This window comes from Chiloscyllium plagiosum, unplaced genomic scaffold (genome assembly GCF_037043375.1).
Source record: "Chiloscyllium plagiosum isolate Xiang-an unplaced genomic scaffold, Cpla_swu_hap1 HiC_scaffold_6, whole genome shotgun sequence".
In the NCBI taxonomy this organism is placed as follows: domain Eukaryota; kingdom Metazoa; phylum Chordata; class Chondrichthyes; order Orectolobiformes; family Hemiscylliidae; genus Chiloscyllium; species Chiloscyllium plagiosum.
In genome coordinates, this window is record NW_028270144.1 from 20,748,382 (window position 1) to 20,766,775 (window position 18,394).

Consider the following 18,394-nt stretch of genomic DNA (forward strand, 5'->3'; position numbering starts at 1 on the left):
TCCAAATATATTACATTCACTGCTTCTCCAATATCTATGCTGTTTGCTTCTTCCTCAAAGGATGCTAATAAATGTGTCACTCAATTTCCCTTTTGTGAAGTCACGCTGACTGCTTGGTTTTGTGTTTGTAAACACACTGTTACATCCTTTATAACAGACTCAAACATTTTTCCCCAATGACAGACGTTAAGCTAACTGACCTATTTTTTTTAATCTACGCCCTTTTTAAATAGAGATATCTCACCATTAGAGGAGAGCTTTGACACCCTGGGCTTGGTAGACTCGCAAATGGTTGTTCTCAATCAGGTTGCTCTTACTTCACAGTCTTAATCAACTTGGATATAAAAGTTACAGCCTTTGAAAAGTGGGCGTTGTGATCAGCATCAAGTGACAGATTTCTACTGATTTATTGTTCTCAATGTGAAACTACCAACAACCTTCAGTAACACGTTGTGAATGATGACAGATGACATTATAGCAATGTCCTGGAACAGGACATTGGTCTTCTAGCTGCTGATGGCTGAATGAAACTCTACAGGTATGAGCAAGTATGTGCATTTGATACTACAGGTTTTCCTCAGCAGTAAATGATAGCACATACTTTCCTGCAGCCTGTGACAAAACCAGAAAAGGAAAATATATTAAGAATGTCAATTTTGTCCACAACCTGGGCTACAAATCTTCTCCAAAAATCAGAGTCAGTGCTAGAATAAAAACTTGACTGATCTTAATGTGAATTGCAAAAAGCTCCAATGTTACTATTATAGCTGTTCTTTTACACCATGTTACGAAAAGAGAAGATTCACAGTGAGCAGTTTCAGAAAGCAGCTAATTTTCTAACCAGTTTAAAATGAGTACAACTCAAGATAGTGTTTCAGTCACCTGTTTATTTCTATTGATGACTTCCCAGCCTTTGTTTTTAAATGGAGCTTTTTTCTCCCTGATGGATCGGTTGCCTCTGACATCTTCATACATGTCCCTGATATTCCATGTTGAGACACATCTGGGTATTCTAACAATTATAACCAGTAGTCATTAACACCTACCTGGCAGTGCACTGATTTAAATTTGAGCAACTGTTTGTACATTCAAAGCTGTCTTGTTTGATCTCTCTAGTAATTAATGAGTCATCACTTGGCTTCAAAGAAATTAGAATTGTCATAAATATTAAAATTAAAGCTCAGTCATTCAAAGAATATTAAAAAAGCACCTTTTCAAAGGATAATGGAAACCTGGAACTTTCTTCCCTAAAAAGCTAGCCTACTGGTGCTATCATTAGACTATTAACCCAGTGACCCAGATAATGTTCTGGTGACCCAGTTTCAAATCCCTTCAGAGCACACAGTGGAATTTGAATTCATTAAATATCTGGAATTTAAGAGTCTAAAGGAACTGTCATTAATTGCTGGAAAAACCCATCTGGTTCACTAATGTTCTTCAGTGAAGGAAATCTGCCATCCTTACTTGGTCTGGGTATTCCAGATCCACAGCAATGTGGTTGACTCTTAACAGACCTTTTGGCAATTAGGAATGGGAAATAAATGACAGCCTAGCCAGTGATGCCCACATCTTGTGAAAAAAAACTATTGACCAACATTCGTAAGATATTAATGAGATGAAACAGATGGAAGTTCACCAGATGAAGTCATGGTTTAAAATCTGCTACTTATGCAAATTTAGAGCATAACCAGCTTGGAATTGTGGTGTTTGATTTACAATCTCAACTGCTGTTTCCACTGCCTTCCCTCACAACAAAAGGGATGTGTTTAACTTGACAGGATTATGGAGCATTACACCTGAGGAAAGAAATATTTGGAAATGAAAAATGTTCCTGATTAAGTGTAAAAGCCAAAAATATATCCGAATTCAACTGCATCCCTGCTGATTTATCCATCTTCTTTCAGGCAGCAGAGCCAGAGCTACAACTGGCCTCAATATCTGACAGGCAAGAATCAGAAATAAACATAGCTCAAAGCTCTTTCCTTTGAGCACTGCATCCAATAATTGCTGCTATAAAGTCTCAACTTGGAGAGAACAAAGTGCGTCTATAATGTCCCTATTGAGGTACACACATTGATGTAAGGGCATTAAGAATGACTACCCTAACAAACAATTCAGATCACCAATAGCATTGTATCTCCTTTCACAGTTGTTGCACATTCCAGTGATTGCTGCTGTTAACACTGCACCATAACACAGAATAAAAGATTTCAGAACAAATGAAATCTCCCATCTGGATTACAAAATTCAATGAACATTAACTTATCTGTTTTCAGATTTTAACCAATTGTCTTTTAAGAATGAATGTGCTGATGTTTAGAAGTGTTGCAACTGATAAAAGACTGGCTTTGATGACCATTCAGTAGTCAGAAGCTCAGCTCTGACTAGACAGATGAAGTTTATTGAATCCATAATGGAATTCCCCACTAGGCGCAAGAATAGAAACGCAGGCATTTTTAAGAATGAATGAACAAACTGAATTACAAAGCCTCTCGTATGTAATACAAAGGGTCTGCTTGGAATGAAGCAAAGCATTCTGTCTAGTTTGAGGCTGGCACCATAATCTACGCCAATGCTCCCAGTGCAGTATAAATGAGGTGTTAGAGGTGATATCCTTTGCATAGAAAATTACACTGATGCCCATTTGCTGCATACAGTGGGACAGCATTATAAAAAGAATAGGGATTTCTTAATGTACTTTGTAAAATAGTGGTCTCTCAGCTAATATTGTCTCGTAGATTAACTAGTTCTGAAGGACAGTTAGTGACCCAATACATTAATTATGCTTTCTCTCCACAGATGCAGCCAGACCTATGATTTTTTTCAACAATTTCAGTGTTTATTTCCGATTTCCAGCAACCACAGTTCTTTGGAATTTTGTTTAGGTTAACTAGTTATATTCACTTCATGAATATAGATTGCTGATATAAAATATCTATTAGTATGCTCTCATTTGAAATGCAGGTCACCATGTGAGTTTAACATTTTCACCAGTAGTAATGCACAATGGGTAACTGATCAGAATATTTTCTGCCTTGAGTTTCAGTCATCAGTTGTGACTGTCATAGGCTATGCGCTGTTCCTAACCATCCTGGTGAAGATGAGGATGAGCAACCACTGCAGTCTAACTGGTGCATGTACACCAATATTGCTGTTCATGGAGGGTTCTAGATTTTGACCCAGGAAAGTGAAAGAACAGTAATCTCTTTCCAAACCAGGATGATTCGAGCACTAAAGGGGAACTTAGTTGCACTCTCATGCATCTGCTGCCATTCTCCTTCTAGGTGGTAGAGGTTACTGAAGAAGCCTTGATGAGTTGCTGTGGTGTATCCTGTCATCCCATTGCAGTGGAAGGCGTAGCTGTTTAAGCTGGTGGAAGTGGGGGAAAGCTTTGTCCTAGATGATGCTGAGTACCATTGTGGCTGCACACAATGAGTATTCTACCTCAGTATTTTGTAGATGCTTGCAAGGTTTTGAAAAATCAGGACATGAGCCATTCAACTCAGATTGCTCAAAGCTTGACCCAGCTTTAACAGTTACAGCATTTTTCTTACATCCGGCCCAATTCCAGTCAATGGAAACCTCCACAAATATTGATGATGGCAGGAGCTTCAGAAATGGAAAATATCAAGTGTAGGTATTTAGATTCTCTTGATTATTAACTCTAGTGCTACTAATTAAAATTTAGTATTATATGGACTAAACAAACCATCTTCAAAATTCACACCTACTGAAGATGGTGAATGAGCAATATGCCACAAACAGCCAATCTACATGGCTCTGCTGGTAGGACTGGTACCCAAGTTGCAAGGTTGTAGATTTCAGGAGCTTCAGCACAAAATCAAAGCTGACACAGCAGTACAAAACTTCAGAGCACCTCTTTGAATTAATGATCTGTGTCCCCTCCTGAGGGGATCGTGCCGCTCTCCAAGTGTTGCATGGGAGTGTCAGTCAGGGTTCAGAAGTGTTGAACTATGACTGGAAATAAATTTGGAAATAAATCCTACTATTATTTAACCTTTTAAACATGTTATGTCTCAACTTCAGTTAAGTACAACCAATTTGAGTAAAGCGTACAACATCCTTCTGAAAGGATGGGGAACTGGTCAGATTAGCAAATTAAGACCAGTCTTTCAACTTAGGAATTGGATTCTAAACAGTGAAACTCTGCTTGGGTTACTGAAAGAAAACCCACAAATCTGTTACCATTTTGACAATTCTTCACAAAAGTACCAGGTGAATGAATCTGAGGAGGGATAACCATTTATAAAATATGGTGTAGCACAGTGTGTTTATCTGCATTAAAGGCGAGGTAATTCAGTTCTTTGCTCAACCCCACACAATTTTAAAACAGACTTTATGCACTTAAAAAGGTGCTGAAACATTTTAGCTATCCACTGCAGCATTTCTCACACCTAAATTAAATGCAGACTCAGACATATTTAGGACAATCATATTCCCACAACCTTAACACACACTGCAGGACAAATATAGCCTTACAGACAACTTTAAATGGTAGAAGTTGCACTACACTAACGTATTGGAAACAAATTGATATTTGAAGTTGTTTTCATAGCCTAATCCCAGAAGTGCCATTTACAATAACCCTCAAGAGAAGTAATTTATACAAATTACAAGTCCCACAGCACATTATATGAAATGAGAGCCAAATATCATTCCCCAGATAGTTTTCTTTTGAAAACAGACAATCTATGATCACATTATACAAAACTAAAATACAGATATACTTCTCAGAGGGGAACAATGGAAGGTTAATGCCAATTTCACAATGCTTAAAGGGCAAATGGAAAATAAATTATAAAATTACAACTTAGTTCAACAAGCACATTTCGTTTTCTATATTTCTAAATACTCTTGAAGGTAAAAACTTGGATTTCTATGGGACCTTTCACAACCTCAGACTATCCTAAACCGGTTTACAGCTGGTTACTGACAGCTTTTATTTATACATCTCTTTCTTAAAGCATCACAAAGCATTTCAGAGTCATCAAGATTTGAATTATATAATGCAATATTGGACAAATAGAATAGAATTCCTACAGGAAGAGGTCACTCAGCCCATTGATTTGGCACTGACCTTCCGAAGAGCATCCTACCCAGTCCAAAACCCCCACCCTATCCCCGTAACCCAAATTTACTATGGCTAATTCATCTAACCTACATATCCCTGGACGCTACAGGGCAATTTAGCTTGGCCAATTCACCCAATCTGCACATCTTTGGTCTGTGCGAAGAAACCCACGGGGAAAATATGCAAAATCCATACAGTCAGCATGTTAAAAATCATACAACAGGTTATAGTCCAACAGGTTTATTTGGAAGCACTAGCTATTGAAGTGCTGCTCCATCAGGTGCACAACCACCTGATGCAAGGAGCACTGCTTCAAAAGCTAGTGCTTTCAAATAAACCTATTGGACTATAACCTGGTGTTGTATGATTTTTAACTTTGTACACCCCAGTCTAACACCGGCATCTCCAAATCATTACAGTCAGCATGCTAAGGCTAGAAAACTGAAACCAGGTCCCTGGCACTGTGAAGGCAGCAGTGCTAACTACAGAGCCACTGTGCTGTGTCTTGACGAGAGGTAGGAGAGAGACCAAGAGGTTAAAAGAGTGAATTCCAAAGCAGTTTAAAAGCTTTATAGAATCAGTGTGAACATTGGGGCACGGACAGCCTCACACAAACCAGCTCACACCTTCAAATGTTTTATCTGAAACAACATGGCATCTATTTTTAAAAGTTCACTTAAGAACGTAACTTTAAAAAAATGAAAGGACCGAAACCAACATGGTCATTCTAAAAGATCAGAGACTTAAACAACTCAGGTCTTTTTCAATGTATAATTTCGGTTCCAGCACACTGCAAACGTTTGCTATAAACGGTGTCTTACAATTTTATACTCCACAACCATCTGATGAAGGAGCAGCGCTCCGAAAGCTAGTGCTTCCAAATAAACCTGTTGGACTATAACCTGGTGTTATGAGATTCTTAACTTTGTACACCCCAATCCAACACTGGCACCTCCAAATCATAAGAACTTTTGAGATGCATTCATTGTTGCAATGCAAAAAACCTAATAGCCTATGTGTGTACAATAAGTTCCCACAAACAGTAATATAATGATATATCTGTTTCTGTGATGCTTGCTGAGGGGTGAACATTGACTAGAACACCAGGCAGTTCTACCTTGCTATTCTTCAAAATAGTGTGATGCTATTTCTAACACTCACCTGACAAGATGGGTCTTTGGTTTAACATCGCATCTGAAATACTGCACCTGATGGTGCGACACTAGGTACTACACTGTGAACAACAGCCTTGATTTTTATGCTCAAAAGTCTGCAACAGGATCTAAAAGCATAACCATCATTGAGCTATAACTGATACAGCAGTCTTCCTTGTAGAAACAACCCTCAGTACTGAATACTCCACCAGTACAAATTAAAACAACCAAATGATACATCAAGTTCTGAGCTACTTGTCAAATAGAATATAGTCAAGAGCAGAGGCTGACAACAAGTCTAATGATTCAAATATGCTGGCATATGTAGAACCAAAGCATTTTTCTCACATTACTTGAAGATATCATCACTGTGGTATGGTCCCATAGGTATCACCTTCTCTTCCACTAATTGAATCATGTCACCAGCTCCAATCTGCACATCATGCTGGTGTCCATAGGAAGCATCACATCTAATCCAACCTCAACCCTATCCTCACTAACCTTCACTGACACATGAAGCAAGAAACAGCCTTTAAAATGACAAGATTTTAAATCACATGTCCTTCTGAAAGCAATCACCTTCCATTAATAAGTAATAGCTTCACAACTATAAAAGGCAATACAAGAATACATAAATTGTGGTTAATTAAACAAATCCATTAAATGATCAACTTATATATCACCATGAAAACCAAAGATTTCTCAGCACCCTTGAAAAGAAAGTTATTAAAAGTTAAGAACAAATATACAAGAATATGAATGGGAAGATTTTTATTCACAGAAATCTTGGTAATGTAAATAAAAGCATCAAATGAGACCCTGTATTTTTATAGTTTCATTTAAAACTCTCCAATACCCAAACAGATATGAAGCACCAGATAGAGAGATAACATTGATATTTGAACTTGCAATTCATTGAAGGGTCTCTATTTAATCCAGCCAACAAAGAGCAATTCCAATGAAACTGGCATCCCAAACACAAGTCATCTAGCAGACAGGAAAAAAGCCATTTGGCCCATTTTTTCCACATTTGTTCCTTGAAAAAGCTAACCAATTAATTCTACTCTTTCCAATAACCTTGTGTTACTTCCTTTTTAAATATTTAATCAATTCCCATTTCAAAATTATTGAATATTATCCATCCTTTCAGACAACACATTCTAGAATATAGCCAGTACTTGGCCCATATCCTTTCTATTCATGTACCCATCCAGGTGCCTTTTAAATGCTGCAATTGTACCAGCCTCCACCAATTCCTCTGGCAGCTCATCCCATACATGTACTAATCTCTGTGTGAACAAGTTTCCCCTTTAGGTCCCTTATAAATCTTTCCCCTCTCAACCTAAACCTATGCCTTCTAGTTCTGGATTATCCCATCACAAGGAAAAGATCTTGTCTATTTCACCTTATCCATGCCCCTCATGATTGTATAAACTTCTATAAGGTCACCCCTCAGCCTCAGACATTCCAGGAAAAACAGCCCCAGCCTATTCAGCCTCTCCCTATAGCTAAAATCCTTCAACCCTGCCAACATTCTTGCAAATCTTTTCTGAATCCTTTCAAACTCCTATACTCAAGGCAAATGGGACTAGATTAGGTTAAGGATATTTAGTTGACATGGATGAGTTGAACCAAAGAGTCTGCTTCCATGTAACTGACTCTACAAAAAATCCCTGAATTTAAAACAAAACTGCTCATCTTCCACTTGTTTATTTGGCATTTAAAAAAAAAATCTATATCAGCTGGTCGTTGCCTCCCCTGCCACTAGAGTCACAATGTCACAACACAGGAGGCCATTCACTACATAGGGTGTGTACTAGCTCTCTGCAAGAAGTCAGTTACATTCTACCATCTTTTCCCCACAAAGTTGCAAATGATATTTCTTAGGTGCTTATCCGATTTACTTTTGAAAGTTACAACTGGATCGCCCTCTACCAAAGCTTCTCAGATCCAAATAAACTGTGGTATAGAAAGATTTCTCATGTCACCTTTGAATCTTTGGCAAACCGCTTTAAACTGGTGGCCCCGGTTCTCAATCCTGCTGCTCATCATCAGTATAGCTTCTCCCTATTGATTTTGTCTACACCTCACAAGATTTTGAACACCACAAAAATTCTCTCATACTCCTCTTCGAGCAGCCCCAGTTTCTTCAATTAATCCATACAACTTGGAAGTCCCTCATTCCTGGAATCGTTTTTTTTCCAAATCTTTGCTGCATCACCCTCCTTTGAACTCAAACTCCCAGAATTAGAGAAGTTTAATACTCCAGCGATTCAGGGCAAACAAGCCTCTCCTCATTCACTCTATCCTGATTTTGACCACCTTTATCAAAATCACAACGCCTCCTCTCCACCTTAATCGTTCCTGCTCCAAGGGAGAAAATTCGCAGCTTCTGCTAATGTTTTAAGAGGCAGGCGCATAGAGATAGGCACATGGGTTGAGGATTTACCGGCAAGGGCCGGCTACACGTGGGCCGCTGCCTCCACCCCCCAGCCCAGCCCAGCCCTGCACTGGGGAGACACTCCTTCGTTAGGGCCCAGGGAGTAGGCCAAGCTCTCTCTCTCTAAAGCCTTACTCGAGTGGTGCCTCCTGCTCCTGCACCAGCCGGAATAAAACAACGGTGAAGTAAAGAGACTGCCGCAGTTACCTCGGCCTGCTTCCTGACAACGTTGTCAGGGCTCAGGAGATTGCTTAGCAGGAGATAAAACTGCTGCTGCTGCTCCGCCATTGCGCCGAGTGTGTGTGTGTGAGAGAGAGAGAGATGGAGGGAGGGGGAGGAGGGAGAAACCGGCTCTGCTGACCTTTGACACCTCGCGGGGTGCGTGGGCGGGGCCACTACGCCGAGGACTCTGACGTACAATGCGTGCCCGGGTGACTGGCGACGAACTGCGCACGCTCAGCCGGGCGCGTGACGACACCTCAGGGGCCGGCCGCCGGCTGACGGCGCTACGCATGCGGACCTCCGCTTCCCCGCCGGCTGGACCCAGGGGGCGGGGCGGTCGCCGCGTCCTCTGATTGGTCGGGGTGGCCAGAGCGCCTAAAGTGACGTTGCAGCCATTCAACAAAAAAGAGAGGTGACCAAAGCGCGGGCGCGGGAATTGCGATGATGTAATTACGGTTCACTCAGAGCGCGGGAAATGGGTACTGCAGCTTTTGAATGAATGGTGCGTCTGCCACCTGGAGGTTCCAGGCAGGATATGTTAACGAAATGTTCAAGCAAAATACTGCGGATGCTGCACATTTAAAACAAATTGCTGGAGAAACTCTCAGCGTTCTGGCAGTACCTGTGGGAAGAGTTAACGTTCCGATTTCAGTTACGAGGTGGACACATTATTTATCCATGAACTGATCAGTAAAAATACAAACAAAAATGGTAAACCTTCGCTCGCCAGTGGAAATCAGTTGCTTCAGCCTGTTAATGTTCGAGGTCAAAGGTCACCACCAGAACACAAACTATGATTTAAACAGAAAGTGCTGGGTAAACGTAGAAGGTCTGCCAGTATCTGTGAAGTGAGAAACAGCTAATGTTCAGGGTATGGCATGACATTTTCAGACCTCAATTGAGTAAAGCTCAAAAATGGTATTCAAAGGCTGAGACAAAAAGACAACCTTTTCATGAATGAGCCACTTTCTTAAAACTGAAAGTGACATCCAGTATTCACGCTGTGTATTTTTCAAGAATATATCCATCTTCAAATAAATAGTAATCCGTATCATCCAAGACAACTTCAGGCCCTCCACATTCTGGGATTAGAACTGTTTCACCAACTTTTATATTACCTGGGTGGGTGTCATCATCCTTTTTCATTTGCAAGGTTTGATTGCTACAACTGTTGCCCTGGGATTTTTCTGGAAGTATGAAGCCACACTTTATTACCTTCTCTGCTGCAACCCTTTCCACCAAATCATGGTCAGAGGGGCAGAAACCTTTGAAACGCTTAACCTGCCTGGCCTGCTGCTGTTTATAGAGGGCACTTGTTTCATGCAGTTACTGTTATCTGAACAGGTGAATTTTGATGGCTTGCTCTTACCCTGACCAGTAATTATTTTTAAATGTTGTGTGGATTGGCAGCTTGTACTGTCATTGTAAATTTTTTTGCACTCCTTCAAATGTGTGGCATTTAAGCAGAACAAGACCTGTGCAGTTTCTTCCCAGGCTGCTGCATAACTCTGCATACACTCAGAGGAATATTGACACTGACCCATCTTTGCTTGGCCACCTATACTGTTCCAAATGCAGCTCAATGTAATATAGCCGTTCACTTTCAATTATGAATAGCACTGTTTCTGGATACACTTAACATTGAGTTCAACAATTCCAGATTGTAATCTCTGATCCACTCTTGCATTTTTATTACTTTTCTTGTTTTGAGTGCTTTGTTTTTTGGATAGCAGCCTTTTTCCTATTCACACTCCTCTTTTGTTTCCAGATTTGTCTCATTTCATTTCCAGGTTGAAACTTTATTGCTGGAACAGCACAGCAGGTCAGGCAGCATCCAGGGAACAGGAGATTCGACGTTTCGGGCACAGGCTCTTCTTCAGGAATGAGCAGAGAGTGTTCAGCAGGAGAAGATAAAAGGTAGGGAGGAGGGACTTGGAGGAGGGGAGTTGGAAATGTGATAGGTGGAAAGAGGTCAAGGTGAGGGTGATAGGTCGGAGTAGGGTGGAGGCGGAGAGGTCAAGAAGAAGACTGCAGGTCAGGAAGGCGGTGCCGGGCTGGAAGGATCCGGCTGAGACAAGGTGGGGGGAGGGGGGATGAAGAAACTGGTGAAGTCCAAGTTCATCCCCTGCGGTTGGAGGGTTCCCAGTCGGAAGATAAGACGCTCCTCCTCCGACCGTCGGGTTGTTGTGGTTTGGCGGTGGATGAGTCCAATGACCTGTATATCCTCGGTGGAGTGGGAGGGGGAGTTGAAATGCTGTGCCACAGGTTGGTTGGGTTGGTTCGTCCGGGTGGCCCAGAGGTGCTGCTTCAGAATATGGCTGAAGAGCTTCTGTGCAGAGGAGATGACCTGGGGTGTGCAGTGAGAGAGGGACTCACTGAGATCTTTGTAGAGAGAGGCAGAGAGCTTCTTCAAGGAAGGCATCCTTGTAAGAGGATTCGCAGTAGGTTGAAATCTTCGAGGAGAAAGTGAGGTCTGCAGATGCTGGAGATCAAAGTTGAAACTTTATTGCTGGAACAGCACAGCAGGTCAGGCAGCATCCAGGGAACAGGAGATTCGACGTTTCGGGCACAGGCCCTTCTTCAGGAATGAGCAGAGAGTGTTCAGCAGGAGAAGATAAAAGGTAGGGAGGAGGGACTTGGAGGAGGGGAGTTGGAAATGTGATAGGTGGAAAGAGGTCAAGGTGAGGGTGATAGGTCGGAGTAGGGTGGAGGCGGAGAGGTCAAGAAGAAGACTGCAGGTCAGGAAGGCGGTGCCGGGCTGGAAGGATCCGGCTGAGACAAGGTGGGGGGAGGGGGGATGAAGAAACTGGTGAAGTCCAAGTTCATCCCCTGCGGTTGGAGGGTTCCCAGTCGGAAGATAAGACGCTCCTCCTCCGACCGTCGGGTTGTTGTGGTTTGGCGGTGGATGAGTCCAATGACCTGTATATCCTCGGTGGAGTGGGAGGGGGAGTTGAAATGCTGTGCCACAGGTTGGTTGGGTTGGTTCGTCCGGGTGGCCCAGAGGTGCTGCTTCAGAATATGGCTGAAGAGCTTCTGTGCAGAGGAGATGACCTGGGGTGTGCAGTGAGAGAGGGACTCACTGAGATCTTTGTAGAGAGAGGCAGAGAGCTTCTTCAAGGAAGGCATCCTTGTAAGAGAAGCAGCACCTCTGGGCCACCCGAAGATTTCAACCTACTGCGAATCCTCTTACAAGGATGCCTTCCTTGAAGAAGCTCTCTGCCTCTCTCTACAAAGATCTCAGTGAGTCCCTCTCTCACTGCACACCCCAGGTCATCTCCTCTGCACAGAAGCTCTTCAGCCATATTCTGAAGCAGCACCTCTGGGCCACCCGGACGAACCAACCCAACCAACCTGTGGCACAGCATTTCAACTCCCCCTCCCACTCCACTGAGGATATACAGGTCATTGGACTCATCCACCGCCAAACCACAACAACCCGACGGTCGGAGGAGGAGCGTCTTATCTTCCGACTGGGAACCCTCCAACCGCAGGGGATGAACTTGGACTTCACCAGTTTCTTCATCCCCCCTCCCCCCACCTTGTCTCAGCCGGATCCTTCCAGCCCGGCACCGCCTTCCTGACCTGCAGTCTTCTTCTTGACCTCTCCGCCTCCACCCTACTCCGACCTATCACCCTCACCTTGACCTCTTTCCACCTATCACATTTCCAACTCCCCTCCTCCAAGTCCCTCCTCCCTACCTTTTATCTTCTCCTGCTGAACACTCTCTGCTCATTCCTGAAGAAGGGCCTGTGCCCGAAACATCGAATCTCCTGTTCCCTGGATGCTGCCTGACCTGCTGTGCTGTTCCAGCAATAAAGTTTCAACTTTGATCTCCAGCATCTGCAGACCTCACTTTCTCCTCGAAGATTTCAACCTACTGCGAATCCTCTTACAAGGATGCCTTCCTTGAAGAAGCTCTCTGCCTCTCTCTACAAAGATCTCAGTGAGTCCCTCTCTCACTGCACACCCCAGGTCATCTCCTCTGCACAGAAGCTCTTCAGCCATATTCTGAAGCAGCACCTCTGGGCCACCCGGACGAACCAACCCAACCAACCTGTGGCACAGCATTTCAACTCCCCCTCCCACTCCACCGAGGATATACAGGTCATTGGACTCATCCACCGCCAAACCACAACAACCCGACGGTCGGAGGAGGAGCGTCTTATCTTCCGACTGGGAACCCTCCAACCGCAGGGGATGAACTTGGACTTCACCAGTTTCTTCATCCCCCCTCCCCCCACCTTGTCTCAGCCGGATCCTTCCAGCCCGGCACCGCCTTCCTGACCTGCAGTCTTCTTCTTGACCTCTCCGCCTCCACCCTACTCCGACCTATCACCCTCACCTTGACCTCTTTCCACCTATCACATTTCCAACTCCCCTCCTCCAAGTCCCTCCTCCCTACCTTTTATCTTCTCCTGCTGAACACTCTCTGCTCATTCCTGAAGAAGGGCCTGTGCCCGAAACGTCGAATCTCCTGTTCCCTGGATGCTGCCTGACCTGCTGTGCTGTTCCAGCAATAAAGTTTCAACTTTGATCTCCAGCATCTGCAGACCTCACTTTCTCCTCATTTCATTTCCACCCAATTTTGCCACACAGCACCATCCCCTTACTCAACACCATATCATAGAATCTCCCATTTGATTCCCCTCCCATTTGTCACTGTTCATTTACTTAAAATCTGTGATGCCTCCAGCTTGAATCCAATTCTGACAAAAGACCACAACATGTTAACTGTCCATGGTAAGTATCGGTAGGAGTGACACAGCCTTTGTAGGGACAAAGACCTGCCTTCACATTGAGAATACCTTAAATTTTGTTATCTGCCGTTGTCCTGTACTAAATGGACAGACTTTGAACAGATCTCGCAGCTCAAGACTGGGCAGCCATGATGCACTGTGGGCTATCAGAAGTTGAATTGCACTCTAGCACAATCTGCAACCACATGGCCCACCATACCCTCCACTCCACTAGTACTATCAAGCCAAGAGAGAGAGATCAACCCTGGTTCAATGGAGAGTGGCAGGAGGGCATTTCCAGGAGCAGACAAGGCATACATGGAAAGTGAGGTGTGGTGAAACTACCAAACAGTACCAAACAGCACAAGCTGCAAGTGATATACAGAGCTAAGCAATCCCCCAATTGATGAATCAAATCTAGGCTTTACAGTCCTACCACATTCAGATGTGAATGGTGGTGAACAACTAAATATTAGCCTGCAGTAGTGGGTTTCTCCTTGTTTTGCAATGTGCATGTGTTTGCATTAAAGTAGTGCCTATGAATAGCATGTCATATTTACTTCAACTTGCAAATAATTAATTAGCAGTAGGAACTGCTGTTGGCTGGGACTTTTTTTTTCCTGGAGTGTCAGAGGCTTGTGTTTATAAAATCATGAGGGGCATGGATAGGGCCATAGTCTTTTTCCTAGGGTAGGGGAGTTCAAATCTAGAGGGCATGGGTTTAAGGTGAGAGGGGAAAGTTTTTAAAGGGACCTGAGGGGCAATGTTTTCACACAGAGTGGTGCGTGTATGGAATGAACTGCCTGAGGAAGTGATAAAAGCAGGTACACTTTGAACATTTAAAAGGCACCTGGATGGATACATGAATAGGAGGGTTTAGTGGAATATGGGCCAAATGCTGGCAAATGGGACAAGTTTAGTTTAGGATATCTGGTCGGCATGGACTAATTGGACCTAAGGGCCTGTTTCTGTGCTGTATAACTATATTACTCTAAACAACTCACTGGAGGAGGAAGCTCCATAAACACACTCATTCTCGGGAGATCCAAGATGGCAGTGCCTAGGAGAATCACGTTGCTGGGCTCCGTGCTGCTACACAGGCAGGACAGAGCTAAAGCCCACCCCAGTCAGGTCATTTTGACCAACAAAACGGTAAAACGGCCATAGAAACATTTTACTTACCTTTGTTTTTGTTGAGGGGAAATGCCGAAGAAAGGAGGGAGCCCGCCAGAGGCTGGGACCATGACTCAATCCACCAATAAGGCGGGCCTGCTTACTAACCAGGCCTTGGTCACCAAATCTTGCAAGGTGCTGGGAGGCAGATCGAGGAAAAGCTGGCCCATCTTTGCTATGCACCAAATGCAGCTGGGAGACCTCAGGAAAAGGTTGGATGAGGTCGAATGCCAAGTCACAGTGGTGAAAGCTGTGAGTGATTCATCCAAAAGCCAGATTGAAGCCCTGAAACAAGGTCCGCGGTTTAATTGATCTGGTTTTTGACCTTGAGAATAGGGGCAGGAGGAAGAATCTTCGTGTTGTCGATCTGCCCGAGGGGAAGGAAGGTGAGCAACCAGTGGAATGTTTTGAGAAGTGGTTACCCAAATTCCTTATCTTGAAAACTGAAAAGGGAAGAATAAAGATTGAAAGACCTGACCAGGTCACGGTGTGGAAGCCAGGTATGGACCAACGCCCTATGCTGGTGCGGTTCCATCATTTTAAAGAGAGTCACGGAAGCTTCCAGGGCCAAGGGGAAGGATTCGAGAGTTTTCATTTGTGAGAGCTCCAGGGTCATGCTTTTTCAAGACTTGTCAGCGGCAATGATCCTGTGATGGCATCAAGAAAAGACTGAGAGAGTTCGGGATCCAGTACTCTCTAAGGTACCCAGCAGTGCTTTGGCTTATTTTTAATGGATCCATACACTTATTTGACTAGCCAGAGAAAGCTAGGAACTTTGTGGACACACCAACTTAAACCGGACAATTGAATAGATACAGATAGTAGCGTTGTTTGGATTTGTTCTACTTAAGGGAGGTCTTGTTGGGTCTCCTTTTTGTTGGTAATAAGTTGTGTTAAATTATGTTCAGGATGGACAGAGCATTTTACCTTTAGATTCTAAGTTAAACTATATTAGGGGATCGGTGGCGTATTTATTTTTAACTCATTTGTTTATATTGCTAAGTTTCCTTTTTCTCTCTCTTCTTTTTCCTTTTCTTCTGGTGTTTGTGGCGCAACCCAGTTAGGAGGAGTCAAGAGGGTGGGTGGGTTGGCCAGTAGGGTTTTGGGGTGTGTAGGTGTTCCCTTTGAGCAGGGGTAAATTCCTCTAATCAGTGCCGTTGAAACTTTGTATGTGGTATTTTTCTTGGTTTTTGATAGACATAGTTTTTCCAAATTTAGTAGGTTTATTAGCTGTAGCTGTTTTAGTCTATGTAGTTTCTATGCTCTGTGGATTTCCTTTCATTGAGGCTCAGTGACTTGTAATTTGAATTCTTCCTCTCTGGAGTCTAAATTTTGTTACATAATATTATGGCTAAAGAGATGCTTAAATGGTGTAAGGGGAGCCACTCGCTGGTCAAGAGGAAAAAGGTACTTTCCTGTCCTACAAAAGAAAGGGTGAATGTTGTCTTATTGCAGGAGACACACCTAGAAGATAGAGAACATTTGAAATTGCAACAAAATAGGTATGACCAGGTTTATTTTTTCATCTAGGAGCAGGGGAGTGGCCATACTCCTTAGAAAGAATCTCCCATTTATGTTGTTAGAGTGTAGTAAAAACATAGGAGATTTGTAATCCTTAAAGCCCTGATAAACGAGGAAGAATATGGTATCTTAAATGTTTACTGATCCCTGGCATCCCCTCAAATTCCTGATAGATGCATTCTCTAAATGGATTAGCCTTGCATCTCAGCATATTATCATGGGGGGGAGGATTTTAATTGTCTAATAGATCCTACGGTAGGCAGATTGCCCAAAGGCCCCCTGATATCTTCTTTGCGATCTAAGCAACTAAGGGATTTGTGTGCTCAACTAGGATTGGTGGGCACCTGGAGGCAGCTCCACCCTTCACACAGGGATCTTGCATTTTTTTCCAGTCCGCATAAGTGGGATTGATCTCTTTTTGTCTCCTGCAGCACACTTGGGTTCAATGGTGTCCTGTACAATTGGCAATATCACTATTTCTGATCATGTCCCACTGTACCCAGTGGTCAAGAGTAAGGGCACTATAGTAGGTTCAGGGCACTGGCAACTGAATCCATTCATCTTTAAGGATAGCAAGTTTATTGAGTACTTTTCCAGTGAATTCAGGGCTTTCTTACACATTAATTCAGGCCTGGCCAGTAATTCATCCATTCTCTGGGAAACCACTAAAGCCTATGCCGGGAGTTGGTTATTTCCTATTCTGCCAGTAAGAAATGGCAGAAGGGTGAGCAGCAACGTTTCCTCAAAACACAGTTGAAGGCAGTTGAGAAGGCATACTTTGATAGATCCTGACTGGCTAAATTACAGAGGTTCACAGCGCTTCGGTCCACACTGAACTCCATGCTCACACAGATAGCTGAGAAGGAGCCTACTTTTGCAAAACGAAGGTTGTTTGAGCATGATGATAAACCGGGCAATTACTTAGCATATCTTGCCAGGAAAAAGAGTGCCCCTCAAGCCATCGCGTCGACCAGGGAAGGTACTGGAAACCTAACCTGTGATTCTAAAAGCATTAACGCAGCATTTTGGAGATTTTACTCCGAATAATACCCGTCTGAGGATGGGCGGGCTAGGATGGAGTCCTTTTTCAAGAATTTGGATCTCCTGGGTGTAACGCCCGAATAAGAGTCTTTCCTTAGTGCCCCATTGTCAGTGCAAGAGGTGCAGGAGGCCATGAGGCAGCTCCAGAGCAGAAAGGCGCCTGGTTCTGACAGACTTCCCAGTGAATTTTATAAGGAATTTATAAACATTCTGTCAGAACCAATGATCAGTATGTTCAATGATTCACAAAGGTATGGCCTCCTGCCGCCATCTTTAACAGAGGCTAATATCTTGCTTATCCTTAAAAAAGGAAGGTCCCGGAGAATTGTGCATCCTATAGGCCCATCTCACTTTTGAATGTTGATTTCAAAATCCTATCTAAGGCTCTTGCATTAAGGCTAGAAACTGTTAAGGAGGACCAGATGGGCTTTATAAAGGGCCACAGATCGTCTAATAATGTAAGGAGGTTACTCAATGTGATCCAAGCATGTCAACAATGATCAATACAGGGATTAGTAATCTCTCTAGATGCAGAGAAGGCATTTGATCGGGTTGAGCAGCCATATCTTTTTTATACTTTAGAGCGCTTTGGATTGGGGGAAGTCTTTATCAGGTGGGTAAATGTATTTTATAGTGACCCTATGGCCGCGATTCTCACCAATGGTGTGCAGTCAAGCAATTTGACAAGGCTGTCCCCTATCGCCGTGCTTTTCATATTGGTGATAGAGCTGCTGGCGGACGCCATGCATAGAGATCCCACTACATCTGCTCCCCAAGTGGAGACAAAGTCACAAAAGATTGCATTATATACAGATGATGTTCTTGTCTTTTTGTCAAACCCAATAGTTTCGGTACTTATAGAGTCATAGAGATGTACAGCATGGAAACAGATCTTTCGGTCCAACCCATCCATGCCAACCAGATATCCCAACCCAATCTAGTACCACCTGCCAGCACCCGGCCCATACCCCTCCAAACCCTTCCTATTCATATACCCACCCAAATGCCTCTTAA

The 18,394-nt window shown here is 43.4% G+C and overlaps 1 protein-coding gene and 1 pseudogene across 1 annotated transcript in view; both read right to left on the bottom strand.

The window, feature by feature from the left end:
• Window positions 1-9,030, bottom strand: part of ipo5 (importin 5) — a 64,606-nt gene extending 55,576 nt beyond the window's left edge. Inside the window, exon 1 of the mRNA XM_043691325.2 lies at window positions 8,894-9,030. Within this exon, the coding sequence (XP_043547260.1) occupies window positions 8,894-8,974 (81 nt within the window). The 5' untranslated portion in view covers window positions 8,975-9,030. The remainder of the gene's footprint in view (window positions 1-8,893) is intronic.
• Window positions 9,031-9,904: 874 nt separating this feature from the next.
• The window catches only part of LOC122551035 (10 kDa heat shock protein, mitochondrial pseudogene), a 58,748-nt pseudogene continuing 50,258 nt past the window's right edge, over window positions 9,905-18,394 (bottom strand).